Below are 15,470 nucleotides of genomic sequence, written 5' to 3'. Positions count from 1 at the left end.
GGGGGACATGGACACGGACAAGGACATGGACATGTTGGTCTTGGCTGGGTGCCGTGACAGAGACCTAGAGGAATGCACAGGAAGCTATGAGTACAGCGAGCGTCAAGCAGGATGGCTTTGGGGTTGTGTGTGTTTCTGGGAAGAGGCCCCTGGGCTTCTGTGTGTCCATCACTTCCTAAGGCTAGTTTAGAAATTCATCTGGCTAAAATTATCAGCATTTATCTGATGTGGCCTGAGGGTCTCCAGTGAAAGGTAAGGCAGGAGGAAGTATAAGTTAATATTTCCATTAGCAAGGCACTATGAGAGCCTGAAGCCAAGGCTCCCGGAGAATTTAGATGCTCAGATCTCTTTAAGCTGGCCAGGACCACTTCCATGGCTTTTAGTCGGCAGGTGGGGCTTATACGAAAGTAACACAGTAGAACAAGGGACACGGAATAGTTCAATGGTTCTTTTTTCTTCTTACTCATTCTGATAAGAAGAGTAGGAAGAAAGTGGTTGTTTTGTTTTGTTTTGTTTTGTTTTGTTTTGTATCATCCGCTGTCTCCCTCATACCTTGCTCTAGGAACCTGCTAATCTCTGACTAGGATTCCATGCTGCCCTCCCTCCCCTGGCAATATGGACTGGCATGAATCAGCCAAGCCGATTCAATTGCTCTTATCGATGCTTGGTTTAAGGACGGACACATAAATTATTACCCAGTCTACCAGGAGGTCTCTGCAAAAGCTGCCATCTCTTTAACGAGACTCCTTTTTTTACTGCTGTAGGACATTGTCCAGTTTGATGATCACCCGAGTGTCCTGTGGGCAGCTAGGGAATATACTAAGGCTAACACAGCATGAATGAGGACAAAGCAGATTCTCCGGATTAACCAGCCCAGCTGAAGACTGCACTGTTTGTTTGTTTGTTTGGTATTTTGTTTGTTTGTTGTTGTTTTTACTAAATCCTCTGTCTATACAGGACATTTTGAGCTGAGTTTTATGTTGCTTGACCCTCTGAAGGCATCAAACTGAAGTAGATCATGAACACCTACAACTGTGCCTATCTGCCCATGTACTCCAGTAGAGCCGCTCTGACTTGAGGCTTCTCCATTCACTGCCACCACCACGATAACTCCCCTCAACTGTTGGTGGCCTCTGACTAAGAACTAGATGCTTAAGACTCAGCTCCTTTTATAATGCTCTGCTTTGTGGGGACTGAATGAGCTTCTAACGTTCACAGGAAAGAGTCAAAGATGGAAGAGGGTTCACTTTGTATGAGAATGTTTCTCACCTAAATTCTCATTCCAATGCAACAAACAGAGCTGCGATTAAGGAAGCAAAGTAGGGTCTCTCTCCTCCCACAAGGCCACACCCCCTAATCCTTCCTAAACAGTCCATCAACTGGGGACCAAAGAGACTGTGGTGGCCATTCTTATTCAAATCACTAAAATAATCTGATACAGCTACTCAACCTGATCCAGAAAATGATCTTTCAATCAATTTTGCTTCTCAAAACCCTAAATTCTGTCCTAAAGCAGGGTGGCTTTAAAGATTTATCTGTTAGTAGGCACCCTAAATCTAAAGGGGAAGGGAAATGCTAGAATGATTCTGCTGGTGGTTGAAAGATGGATGAACATCATCAATGACAAGAGACTGAGGGACAAACTGAGGTTGCCAATAACAAGCTTGGCTGAATGAAGGTGTTTTTCAGCAGTCACCCTCAATCCTTGCCACATATACATGCTGCTTGAAATTCTAGCCCATTCCTACCTCCTCGGAACAGAAGCTGTAACTTGAACATTTGCAGCATGCCTTCTCTCCTCCTATCACGCTCTCCTGTCCCCCTGAAGAAAAGTGAGCAACCTTCACTGTACCGGCAGAGCCTCAGGAGGCCAGTTGACCTTTGAAGACATAGGTGCTGGCCTGGCAGGAAGTGGCTCTGAGCTATTTATCTGGTTGGGAGCAGCTGACCCTTCCCATAACTGGCTCGAGGCAGATCTGTAGGCTATGGCAGAGACCAGCAGAGAGCTAAGAGCCTTGCTAAGAGGTTGAGTGTGCGATGTGGTCACAGCTTTAGGGGCATCCAGTTCCTTCTGCCTCTCAAACTGGAACACTGGAAACCCCAGGGGCGAGTCACATTCTTCCAGGCCCTTTGACCAGAAAAGATTTGGAGTGCTTAGAATGGGGTTGTTTGGAAAACTAAAGCCTTCAAGTTTAGTTTATTTGTTTTGTTTTCTTCTTGTTTCTATGTTTATTTCATATGCCTCCCCCCCCCCCCACAGCCCACAGGGAGAGTTATCATCTGGCATGGAAGATAAGGATAAACTCTGGGAGTGATATTGAGAAACTGACATCCAGGGAATAAGCAAGCTGCTATGCTGGCCCATTACCTCTTGAGGATATTCGGATTGTCATACATCAGGTAACTGCGGCCGATAAACTGCGGGATCTCGATGGCTTCTGTAATAGCTGAGACAGAACAGAAAATGGAGGTTATAAGGCACTTGGCCCTCTTGACCTCTACCCTCACACACGTGTCAGGAACATCGCAGGAAAGCTCTCGGGAGAATGTGACATTTGACAACTGGTCAGCCCCTTTCTCTTGGCTGTGCATGTCCTTGGCCTGGCTCATGGCAGCCTGGCCTGGTGGCTTGGCAGTGGTTTCTCCCCTCTTTCCTTTCTCTGGGGGCTGGCGGCCACTGTCACTGGCCTTGGCACAGCTGAGGAGGCTTTGCAATGTGCTGAAACTTGAACTGTCCCCAGCGCTTCTTGGAAGCTGAAGGAGAGCCTGAGCCATGTGGAGAGCAGCTGGGGATAACCCCAGAATTTTGCCAAAGGAGGCACAGAAAGTCATCCCAAGCAAAGCCCAATGGGCTTCTTCCTTTAGGGATCATCTTCCCAGCCACCCCCAGCCTGCTATGGGAGTGAGAAGCGCAGTGTTTAAGCTTTGGATTCTTCTTTCAGACAGCACGTCCTGTTCACGCCTATTCTCAAAGCCTTCACCCCAAAGTCATGAAGGAGCTCAAAGAGCAGGGCAGGCCTGGCTGTTCCCATTTCAGGACAAGAAAAAATGAAAGACGGAAAAGGCCCAACGGGCCTAATCCCCTCAGCAAACACTGCAGTCAACCAAGAACCAGTACAGCTTGCTCATTTGGGCTCCTGCCCACCTCTTACTTTCCAGTATTTCAGAAATGTTGTTTCCTTCCTCCTCATTTCTCATCACTTGGTTTCCCTGAGGAATCACCCTTCCATACACATCAAAAGAACACGAGTGTGTGTGTGTGTGGAGTCACATGATGGGATGTGCAGAGGGGATTTCTGCTAGAGAAACAAGCGTACTACCTCCTTCCTCTTTGGAAAGATACAGAAATAACCCCTTAAAGAAACCAAGGTAAAGCAGGCCTCACACTGGAAAAAAAAAAGTGTATACAATGGGAGGATAACTAGCATATGAAACAATTATAGCTTCAAGAGGACTCGTGGTTGATACTAGAAGACGCTGCATAAGGACTCCCCTCCAAGGAAAGAAAATGGATCGTTTGATGCTATGAACAGTGGGCCAGGAAAAGAAGAGACACTGTGAACTGGAAAAGCAAAGGAAGAGAAGGAAGAAAGGGAGGAATGAGCTCCCAGGGGTGGGAACAGAACTGGTAGGATGAGGAGGGAAAGTGCAAGGTGAAGGAAGAGGAAGAGATGGAGGGGACAAAAAGGAGAGGACGGGAGCACCTGGTAGAGGGGCCAGCCCCTTGTTTTAGAACTGTGTGCTGGTAAAGAAGCAGGGGGAGGGCACCTAAGCTGGATAGCATAGGAGTCTGACCCTGGGCTAAACATAGCCAAAAAGGTCCCAGTGGGCCCTGCTCGCTCCAGGATGAGAGAGGTACAGCCAGGACCCATCACTGCTGTTGGCCCTGTCTGTGGGCCTGTGGCCAACAGCCATTGTTCCCTTTGGAAGCCTTGAAATGGTCATGATGTGTTTGTCACAAATCACCTCTGCAAACAGAGCCTCGTGAGGCAGGCGTCTCTCTGCTGGAGGTAAGTCCGGCTGCCTGCCAGCTAGACCCCATAGCTTAGTACTCTCTGAGACACAACTAAAGAAAGCCAGCTTGGGGCCCCCTTGGAAGGCAGATCCCTGGCACCACAGATTCCTGGTATCTTGGTTGGTGTGTCTGCTACCCACTCCCACTCACCCCATTTCCCTTCTACCCGCCGTTGGCTGCCCTGTGCTCATGGCCCGGCGGCCAGAGCTGGCAGTCTCTGGCAGGAGCCCAAGTGGTTCAATCTCTTCCAGGACTCACTGTACTTACTATTGAGGCAGTGGTTCCCACACTCTGCCAGGTGCCAGCATGAAAGAGAAAGGGAGAGTCAGCGCTCGCAAACATTGTACTCTGCACGGATCACTGGGCCAGGCTTGCCCGCCTCACAGAGCCCTGTGAGGATCGGGAGTAGAATGGAGGATGGGCTCAAGCAAGAGCCCCTGGAAGTTTCTTCACGTCATGACTGGTATTGTTCACCCTTAAGTTTATTGCAGAAAACTAAAGAGACATTTATTGGAAGCTCCCAAGACTCCACCTTCAACCTGCCTTTCTACTACCCCTAGAAAAATGGCTGCCTGCCTGTTACTGTTCTTTCTCAGGCTGTGTGTAATCAAGGAACAATCAGCCAACCAGCCACACATTCCCCACTGCCCTTTGCAGGATTCTGGAAACCAAGCTTTCTCATGACTAACCAAGGGTAAGGCGTCCATCATGACAATGCCCTCAGTTTAGTCAGTGCACACACACACACACACACACACACACACACACACACACACACGCAGGTGAAAAGCCATTCCACTCAGAAGCACCAGTTCTAGAAGTGACTGTCAAGCTTATTTCCCAACCTTCATGGTTTAAGTTTCATTGTACGCATGTTTATACTTTAACCTAACCTTTAGACCCAGCCTTTCCTGGGTTCTTTCTTTTGTGACCGTGTCCTGACTAATGTATTATGCCAAAGCACGTGCCATCAGGTGGTGCAAAGACTGCCAATGAAGAGCGGCATTTCCACATGCAAGTTCCATATACCACCTACCCAAAAGAATCACCCACTTGAAAGAGTTAAACTTTTTGATAAAGAGTTGAAAGGACCTCTCTCCCTTGAAAGACACGCGTATGGAGGTAGACAGAGAGGACCATGAGGGTTTCATAGTCTCACTGTATCTACACCCAGGAGGCTAGTAGCCAGCATTGCTTCTGGGTACAACAGACCTCAGTGCTGGGAACAATAAGGCTCATCAGCTGTTGGCCCTCATGGTGGATACATCCTTAAAGGTAGTTTACTTGGTATATAATTCCTTAGTGTACAGGCTGAGCACATCCAACCCCCAAATCCCAACTAAAGCTTTTGGAATGCTTTTTGGCATCTGGAAAATTCCACACCTGAGATCCTGGCATGGGTCACACTCCAAAGGTGGGCACACTAAAAATGCTTCCGAAAATTGCTTCCGGGTTCTACATAAATATGTATTGGAGACACAAATAAACCTCATATTTAGATTTGGGTCCCATTCTCAAGATATCTCTTTATGGATATGTAAGTATTACAAACTCCAAAAAAGTCAAGCCTGTAATTGAAAATGATTTTGGTCCCAAGCACTTTGGACAAAGTCTACGTGATTTAACAGGTACAATATATAGAAGCAATTAAAATCTTTGTCCATTCAACTAGCCCTGGAACTAAGTAAATTAACTCGAACACTCCCATTTTCTCCGTGTTTAGCAATGTACCATCTTAAGAAAATAAATTCCCAGCACTATGAATGACTTGCATGTTTAGTAACATGTTTTTTATGAATAGTCCTTTTAAAGTTGGGTTTATATCTTACTGATGCTACTTTCCTACACAATGAAACAAACTAATAAAAATTTTAATCACTCGCAACAGCTCCAGCAATATATAAATCTGCTAAGCAAAACATCCCAAGTGCTGAATATGTGTTAGATCAGCATTGCTCAGGCAGGAAGGATCTTTTGAAGGCCTGGCCTTGCTCAGGAATGTTCTGCCCAGAGCCGGGCTCTGCTTCCAAGGTCCTCCTGCCATGGAGAAACGGCCCCATCTAGTGGCCTGCCTGATCATGCACTGCCTGAATCCAAACTGCTAACAAGTATTTTCTTGGGCGACCTGTTTGCTATGGGCTGGGAGAACCCCAGGAAAAACAACTGTGCCTTGTGATTGCCCATGAGGCACCCCAAGGACAGCAGAGGTTCTGAGAATACCTGTGGAAGAGCGAGCTGTGTGAAACACACACACACACACACACACACACACACACACACACCCTCTGTGTCTGACCTAAAGTCTTTGTGACAATCACATGAAGCCCTGGGATTCCTTAACTAAGCACCAGCTTTCATCAGGCTAGAGGCTAAAAATGTCATCAGATAGTATTTAGAATCTATGACATAGATGCTCCCACCAATATTAATAATGCCTTGATTTATCAACTTTTTTCTATATCTATAAACACTTCGTGAAACCATTAATACATTGGAACAGGGTACTTGGGGGCAACCTGAATCTGTGTCCCTGGGCAATGCCACTCATAATTAGCATATAATATAATATATAACATAATAATTATTTACAAACTATATATATATATATATATATATAATTTCTCATTACTTTTGAGATGAGAACAGTGTTTTGCACTGACAGCTGTTAAGTGTTTAACTTTATCCAAATTTATTTACCACAGCCCCCAGCCCCTATTCTGTGCATGTGAAAGCTAATGTTTATAAGTGTTGGGGGGGGGGGCTGGACACGGGGAATGCCGTGCACAAATCAGCTATTAATAGGCCTTAAAACCCTTTTGTGCAGTTTGAAATGCTTGGTTCTGAAATGTGACACAGGAACCAGGAGGGTCTGAGAGCGTAGGTGGAAGAGAAAGTGTGATAAGAATGGAGGAAAAGGAAAGAAAGGTCCAGTGACAGAAACAGGGCTGGAGATTTGCCTTTGGACATGCTTCTTGAGATGAGAAGAGGTCTCGCTACAGCAGTATTGCAAGAGGTGCTACAGTTGGGTGAGAAAAGATTTCTAAAACTGAGAGTCTTCAGATCAGAGGTGAGGCGACCAATGTCCAGCCTTATGGTCTTGTTGACTCCTGAAGTGATGGCTGGAGCTGAGGAGCCCTAGTTCCTCCCAGCTTCGTGGAGTCTGAGGTTGAAGTCGGGATGCTTTATTCTGTGCGGTTGCAGGTGCTGTGGAAAAATGACGGCCCTCAGATTCTTTCAGAGGCTGTGAGGGCAGTGGGGGGGGGGGCAGTATGTGTTTGTGTGTGTGTGTGGTTTGCACCCTTTTTTTCGCCCTGTCTTCCTTTGGCATCAAAAGATGGGGAGGAGTGTCAGATGCCCTGACTTCGGCCCTGAGGAGTATAGAGAAAACCAGAGTAGTGACTGAGAAAATCACCCTCCTCCTGGAGGAAGCGCTGTTGGAGTCACGTAGGTGAGGCCTGGTTCTGGGAACTGATGTAATAGTCTGCCCTTTGCTTAAAATAACAAGAAGAACACAAAACAGAGGGCGCACACGTAATGCTAGCCTTTGGAAAGCTAGGGAAAGAGGAGTGTCACTAATTCAAGATCACCATGGACTACTTAGTGAGTACCAGGCCAGCAAGACCAGGTCTTAAAAAATGTTACAGGCAACAACAACAACAACAACAACACACACACACACACACACACATACACACACATGCACACGCACAACCAACAAAACAAAAACCCAAACTAGTTAAATTTCTGTGGAGAACGTTTAGAAGAGATTATTGCTTCTGAAGTCTAGTTGTACTGTGAAGTAGGAAAAAACCCCAGCTGCTAAATGTAGAAGAGCCACCTTGTTGACCAAGGCAGGATTCTCCCTGACAGCTGCAGATGGCTTCCAAGCATGTTTGGGCTTTTTAGCTTTGGATCTGCGCAGCTTACAGTGCCTGCCCTCTCGAAGGAATACGGTCACCGCCTATCTCCCTTCCCTTTCTTCCCAATCCTTCTCCTGGAGAAGATGCCCAATATCATAGCAGCATGTAGGTTATCATCCACAGTTATGGTCCTACTGCAACCTGAAGGAACTGCCACAAAGCCCTTCAGTCCTCCCAGGTCGTTGTCACAGGAGAGGAGACGTGGCATGTAGGCCACACCTCACACACACACACACACACACACACACACACACGAGCCTTCCCGGCCTTTGAAAAGCTTCCATTTCCTAAGCAGTATGTTCATCCCAGAGCTGGAGGGGACGCTAGAGCGACGTGCAGGGCAGTACCAATGCAGTCATCAGCAGGCACGCTTCTAAGTGTGCCTGTGTGCTTCCTCCTTTAGTCTGTACTGCAGTCCAAGGTGGTGGACACCTCACTGCGGTCATTCCCGTTTCATGACTGAGAACGTTTGAGACACGGGCTGGTTCAGTACACCATGCATACTTTAGTCTGGAAACTAAAGCATTGTTCCTATTTTTCTGCATTTGGCCAGTGTTTCTCTTTACGGCATCCAAATGTTCATCAGTCCATAAGCAAAGGTACTTTTGTGCCAGGTTGTTCTTAGAGTGGCTCAAACACATCAACCCTTATGTCCTTGGGGTGCTCAGGCTAACATTTTGGGAGAGCCTGCAAGAGGACTCTTAGGGAAGGGTTAGGGCAGGGGACAGAGAGACCATTTGCCTGCTCTTACAGAGTTGTTTTAGGATTGAATTATCCCGAAGCCATTAGAGTAGCTTCTATGATGGAACAGCTGCCTGATATGTTACTGAAGTCATTGATCAAAGTGACTGGAACTTGTATTACCAATTCTCCCTTTAAAAGCACTGGTCTTACCACCCTTCATGGCACAGATCTGTAATTCCAGCTTCTTGGGAGGTTGAGGCCATAGGTTTATAAATTCAAGGCCTTTCTAGGCTGCTATTGATAAGTTCAAGGCTAGCCTGGGCAGCTTAGTGAGACATTCTTTCAAAATGAAAAATTACAGAAAGGGTTCAGTATGTAATTCAGTGACAGAGTGTTTGCCAAATATGTGTGAGGCTCTGGGTTCGTCCCAGTAGTGTGGCAGAGAAACAACAACAACAACAAAATAAGAATGGTCTCCAAAATTCAGTCTATGGTCTCCATGCCCTCCAGGAAGCCAAGCTAAGACCCCAAATGTACCTTTCTGGCAGTTGAGGCCCTCGAAGCCCAAGGGACAGTCACACTCATAACCCTCCTTTCTGGGCCGACAGCTGCCCCCATGGGCACAGGGGGCCCCCACACAGGGGTGGGCTGCATTCTCCACATTCACACCAGATGTAAAGTCATGCTTCACGTGGATGGTCCGGTCATTTAGGATGATCTTGGGACAGAGAAACACAAAGAAATTCAAGGCTTTGAGCAAACAAACTTTCAGTTTACCAACCTGAGCCACGGGTAAATGAAGGAGGTTAACAAAAGAAAGTCTGGATACCGCTCCTTTAGGGAAAGAAACCAAAACGGTTGCGTTTTGTACCTGAATCTCCCAGAGGAGAACCCTCTGTTGTCATGAGTTACCTCTGAAATGGGAATATTCCATCCTGCAGGGACACTCCTTAAGTCAGGAAGTCGACAACTTGAAACAGCTTCCAGAAGTCCCTGAAACTGACCAGACTTACTAGGATTCTTTCTCCCAAGAGTATTAAACAGTAAAACCCGCTGAGAGATTATCTCAGATCAGCCATGGCCAAAGAAGACTCTCAGACTGGCCAAGTTACTTGGAAGATGCCCAGGCCTAGCAGCCTGGAAGAGCCAGAGCTAGGCCAATAACCTAGAAGAAGCAGAGACCAGACCAACTGGGCTACTGGGAAAGGAAACTCCAACCTGCTAAGCCACCTGTAGGCTGTGCTGTATGCCTCAGGTTTCTGGCTTTTGTGAGCTGTCACTATGCTAGAGTGGGCTTTGATGACATAGCTGTTTTGGGGTGATTTCTGCTTCTGTAAGTGACCTCCCCCCATATTCCTATAAATCACTTTCCTGATATACTTCCTGCATATACTGTTTGATATCCCCTAAATCAGCACCCAGGCCTCATCAATTCTCCAACTCACTCCTCTGCTCTTTCTTCTCTGACATTGCTGAGTTTCCTCTCTCTCTCTGCATCCTCTACAGGATTATAGCAAAGCTCAGACTCCCTCTTTGCTCCACTGTGCATATGCTTCTTAGGGGTGGGGAGCTCTTCTCTGTCTCCCCTGACATTTCTGGGAAATGTACTGGGTGCCTTACCTCCTTCCAACTTGTTTAGCCCTTGGCTTGCAACACAGAATGCCCATGTACATCAAGCTGCTGTTGTTGGCTTTCCAACTGAGGCAGACAGCAATGCCCTGGGGGATCCTCCACTGTCTGGGGCGCTAGAGGAGGTTAGCAGAGGCACCTTCCCCATTTCCACAGATGTACCTCACCCTTGGGCAGAGTTGTGAGCTTAGGAGAAAACCTCTCCAGGTCCTGAATCTAAGAAACCACTAGTGAAGGGCCTGAGCCTCTTCTAATCTCCCCCTTTTCATGCTGCAGGTGAAAAATACAAAACCCAGCAGTCTATGCTCCAACCAATACAAGCCCAGTACTTGTCTCCTGCTGGACTGGACGTCCATGGTACAGCCATGGACGTCCTTCCCAGCACAGGCAGGGAAGGACAGCCTTTCTAGAGGGCAGGAGGGAAGGGTTGTGTGCCTGGTGAGCCAGAGACAAAGCCTGAAGGAGGAGGGCAGTGTGGGTGAGCTTTTTCATACCTCTAACCCACGAACTATGTGCCATGTGACTCCATGTACCTCCTGTGGAGAACCAGGGTCTGATCCAAGATGACAACAACATTGTGGTTCAGAAAAACAAAACAAACAAACAAAAACCAAGGTGTGTTGCAAGCAAAGTTTGGGAGGATTTTTTCTGAACCATCAGTGAGCTATAAGAACACACACCCAGGCCCTTTCCAGGACACAATCTTCAGATTACGGTAGCACTTCTTTTTCAATGTCGCCATCACCTTTTACTCTCATACTTTATCACAGGGCCTACCTTGGTCCCCACGCTACCCTTCATGACAAACATGATGAGGCTAACCTAGGGCCCAAGCTCACTTTTCTTCAGTGCTGGCAGGGCTGAGTCAGTTGCGTGCATGTAAGCAACAGAGCACATGCCCCAAGGGATCTTGGGCAGCCCCAAGAGAAGAAACAGGAGACATACAGGAGTGGGGTCAGCATTTCCATTAGCCAAGCAGTTCTTTTATCTTCACCCTTCTGGAGCACGTCTCTGCAACCGGAGAGCTTGGCTAAATGATTGATGAGGAACAACGGCTCGTGGGTGGGTGGAATAACAGTTGGCTCCTTCATGGAGCAAACTACAGTAACTCAGATAACAGCCCAAGCTGAGCTTGCTCCCTGCCTCCGCTTGCCCCTCTCCTGGTTACTCTGTGTCTGTGGCATTCCTAGTGTCAGTTATTGTTTTCCATCAGTCCTAGGAAATTTGGGGAATTTTTGCTGAAAAAAAAAAATCACCCGACTTAATAGAATTACTCTGCACTGAACAGAAACCCAGGAACAGAGTATAAGCATTAAAAAAAAAAAAATCAAAACTATTTAGGTATTTCCTCAAACCATCTTTCAGAGGCATAACAGATAACACTGCTTACACTTCATGCTCTGTACAGTCAGAGTGATATCAGGTCCAGGGGAGGGAAGGTGTACCTTCTGAATGCTCCCACTAAATGGATGGAGGATGCCTGAGTTCTTCTTGACATCATCGTAGTTTGGGACTCCGCCAATATAAATGTCCGTATTACACTTAATCTGGGTGAAGCCTCCCTGTCGAGACATGAAGAACATCAAATAAGTAATGGACTAACCTCAGGATGTATGGTGACAACAGATTCGTGAGCCGTCACTGCAACCTGGCCCCTCACTGGCTGGACCTTCACATTGTTTTGTGTGGTAACTGACCTTGAATAGATCTGGATGTCAGAAGTTTGCTAGCCTCCTTGAGGCTGAGTTTTATTGTGTGGAAATAGGATCACACTATCTGAATCCCAGAGGCGTTGAAATGCCATGTGTAGACTACATCACTGTCCATTGGTGAGCAGCGCCACTTCGGCCTTTCTGTACTCAGGAAAACTGTCTCCAACAAGTGGCGCTCAGATGGAATCATGGAGAAGAAAAGCAATGGACCCCTGTGGGCAGAAGATTTCAGGTCTTGGGAGTGAATCTCTATTCCCTTTCTTCTTTCTCTTTCCTTCAGTCTGGGTCGTAAGTGAAAGCTGCATCCAGCCATTGGTCGTCATGTGCATGAATGAGAACAGACTCTGTTATATGCTGATGGTGTTCCAGAGTAGCTGGTGACAGCCTAGCCCATTCTGGGGCTGAGATGCTCTGTATTTAGACTTTGCTCAGAGCTCAATGCACTATCATCATTCAAACATGTGGAGGACTAAGGGAAGGCATAGGGTTGGGGTTCATGCGATCAAATAAATGTAAATCCTCCCACTTCTTGCGGAACTGGCCATTGTCCTCCCTTGCGTCTAGGTAGCACCATGTGTATTACAGTTAACCTCTAGGCTCGCTTAACCTAAGCCATAAGCAAAATGCAAAGCTATCATAAGATAGCAGCAGAATTAACCCCAAACCTGAGATTGCTGGGCATCAACACATTTTAGGAAACATAAGATACTCTTCTTGGAGTTGGAAAGATGGCTCATTGGTTAAGAGTGCTTGCGGAGCAATCATGATGACCAGAGTTCAGACCACAGTAACCACGCAACAAGCCAGGTGTTTCACAAATCCCTGTGAGGGAGCCATCACCCTCCTCTGACCCTGCCGCCCCATGCATAGGTGTGTTTACATACGCATACACTCCTACATTCACAGATACTCATGCACATAAATAAATAAATAACTTTTTAAAAAAATAAATACAAATAGTAGCTTCAGTAAATCATTTGACAAACATCAGGCAACTACTTACTGTGCTCAAGGGATGTATTAATGCTGGACAAATATTAACAAGTAGGAAAGCCCCAGTCCTTGCGCTCTGTGGGCCTATACCCACAAGTCCATGTGTAGGAGGGACAAGAGCAGCTGAGGACTGTCCAGGTTCCTGTGAGTATGCCTGAGGACATGGAGGTCTCTTACCTCACCCTGGACACAGGGACTGAGAGAGCTGACCAAGGAAGATTGGCAACTGTGGAACTGGAAGGAGTCAGGGTTGAAGGCCTATAAGTATAGGACAAGGCTAGGAGGACCAGATGATGCGGGCCCTCAGAAGCCATGTCAGGAGTTTGACCTGGACCCAAAAGTTAAAAAGTTTGAAGCAAGAGGACTATGTGATTTAGGAATGTCATGAGTCAGAGGGAGGAGAATGGATTGGGGATCACATCAGAGGTAAAGGGGGAGAGACATGATCACAGATGACCGTATTCCATTTGTCTGTACGAATACATGTAAGGCCTGACTCCTGCTGTTTGTAATGCCGCGTCTGGAGCCTATGGCCTGGTCCATGGCCATGCTGGGCTAGCCTCTTACCAGTGAGATAAACCTTAGCCCCTTACAGTTCTTATTTCAATGCACAGTCATGAAGGAAGCACAGGGACTTCTGCAAATTTCTCATGGCCCCAATAGGTTTGTTCAAGCTGAAGCTGTTGGCACATACTCTCAACCATCTCTCCCTTGTCTCTGACTCCAGACTGAAAGAAGCTACTAGGGGAAAGGTAGAAAGCTGTGGTCCAATGGCAGTCTGTTCTCTGAGTCAATGTTCTGAAAGAACTTTGAGTTCCAGTGTGTCCAGTGAATGGGGTAAGAGCAGCTTCATTTTAGCTTTTGAACAACCGTCCCTCCTGTTGACAGAGGCAAGGCCCAGCTATCACACCCAAGGAAGGAGGTAGACTATAGTTTCATGTAAATCGCCCTCATCTCCTCTTTAAAAATGTTTTCCTTTGGATGCGGCCCTGGAAATAAAGTCAGCTCCAGCGGAAGGGTGCCCTGGAGTTTATAACAGCACAGTGTGACTAAGAAGTGAAGCAACGTAGAGCCAACCACACGCTAGGAACTGCTGCGGTTTGCAAGTCTGCTGACTCTCACGATGACGTTCTGATGGGCATCCTCAGCGGCAGGATTGTCCCCACTGATACAAGGATATTGATGCGATGAGAAAACCGTAAGCTCAGAGTCAGATGACCAGCCTGAGCCTACAACATGGGAGGGGCGGTAAAGCTGGATTTGGAAGCTCGGGAGTCAGGCTTGTAGCATGTTCCGGTTAAACACGTCATCCCCCCACTGCTGGCTCTGTGATCTCAGCTACCACATCATATAGATGACAAGGACAGAGGCTGAGGTGGAAGGGGGACAGGGTGAAAGCACCAGAAAGCAAGCTCTTAGAAGCACCCTGGTTACTAAGTTTTAAGTAAGCCTAAGTCACGGGTTTCTAATACCCTGCGATGTTAGTCTCTTTGTTGCCCTTACCATTTAGAGTGGCAGAATAGGGGTGTAACTGTCAGGTGGGAAACTGGGATTTCAACCTCAGATCTAGAATCTATGTACACAGATGCTACATGAGGCTGCTTTAAAAAACATTTATTTTTGTATTCATGTGTGTGTGTGTGTGTGTGTGTGTGTGTGTGTGTGTGTTTACATACACAATGTGCTACAGCACGTGGTGAAGGTCAGAGGACAAATTGCAGGAGTCAATTCTCTCCTTCTACTCCATGGATTCTGGAGCTCAAACCCAGGTCATCAGCCTTGGTGGCAAGTACCTTAACTCACTGAGCCATCTGCCCACCCCCACCCCCCCATGCTACTTTTCTACCAACAGCAACAGAAAACAATGGTCTGGTCTATCCCAGCCATGGAGAGAAACAAGTATGTCCTTCTTACCTCTGCCATCCCCTCTACTACCTTCTGCTTGTCCACCTGGAGGATGCCATTTTTCGCCGTTCGAGACACACGTAGCTCATGCCATTGGCCCAAGGTGACGGGATCCTCACTTCTGTTGAAGAGAGATGTGATGTTAACATTCTATATCCACATGAGTGGATTAAGAAACCCATCTGACCGGTATAGTATTATTTGGGGGTGTCTCTATGAGGGGATTCTGAGATATAAACCTTTACATTGATGAACTGAGTGAAGAACATAACCTTCACCGTTGCAGACAGACATTATCTGACATTTTGTGGGTTCAAATAGAATGAAAAGATATGAAAGCATGGACTTCGTCCCTTTGATGGAGCTTGGACATCCATCTTATTCTGTCCTTGGACAGTAGCATTTCTCCTGGTTTGAAACAGGCATCAGCACCTACACCACAAGTCTCCTGATTCATGGTTTTTTGGACTCAGACAGAGACTTGTGTTATGGATGTAACTGCAGGCTTGGGCAGACCCATACCCGAGACTCTTCTGGGCTTCCAGCTTCTCTGTAGAAAACCGTGGGATGCTTCAGTCTCATGATCACATGAGACAGTCTCACCAGACAAAT

The 15,470-nt window shown here is 46.9% G+C and overlaps 1 protein-coding gene across 3 annotated transcripts in view; it reads right to left on the bottom strand.

The window, feature by feature from the left end:
• Egflam (EGF like, fibronectin type III and laminin G domains) overlaps positions 1-15,470 on the bottom strand; it is a 179,968-nt gene that overhangs the window by 16,776 nt on the left and 147,722 nt on the right. For 2 of the 3 annotated variants that reach the window (XM_055601137.1, XM_055601139.1), the window contains 5 exons: positions 14,868-14,979; positions 11,694-11,810; positions 9,157-9,337; positions 4,283-4,306; positions 2,369-2,447 (listed from right to left, as the gene is read on the bottom strand). In XM_055601137.1, the coding sequence (XP_055457112.1) occupies positions 2,369-2,447; positions 4,283-4,306; positions 9,157-9,337; positions 11,694-11,810; positions 14,868-14,979 (513 nt within the window). The remainder of the gene's footprint in view (positions 1-2,368; positions 2,448-4,282; positions 4,307-9,156; positions 9,338-11,693; positions 11,811-14,867; positions 14,980-15,470) is intronic. The other variant, XM_055601138.1, reaches the window with a different exon arrangement.

This window comes from Psammomys obesus, unplaced genomic scaffold (genome assembly GCF_907164565.1).
Source record: "Psammomys obesus unplaced genomic scaffold, mPsaObe1.curated_primary_1811, whole genome shotgun sequence".
NCBI lineage: Eukaryota > Metazoa > Chordata > Mammalia > Rodentia > Muridae > Psammomys > Psammomys obesus.
The sequence above is the reverse complement of the archived record's forward strand: the minus strand, read 5'-3'. Positions and strand labels throughout refer to the sequence as shown.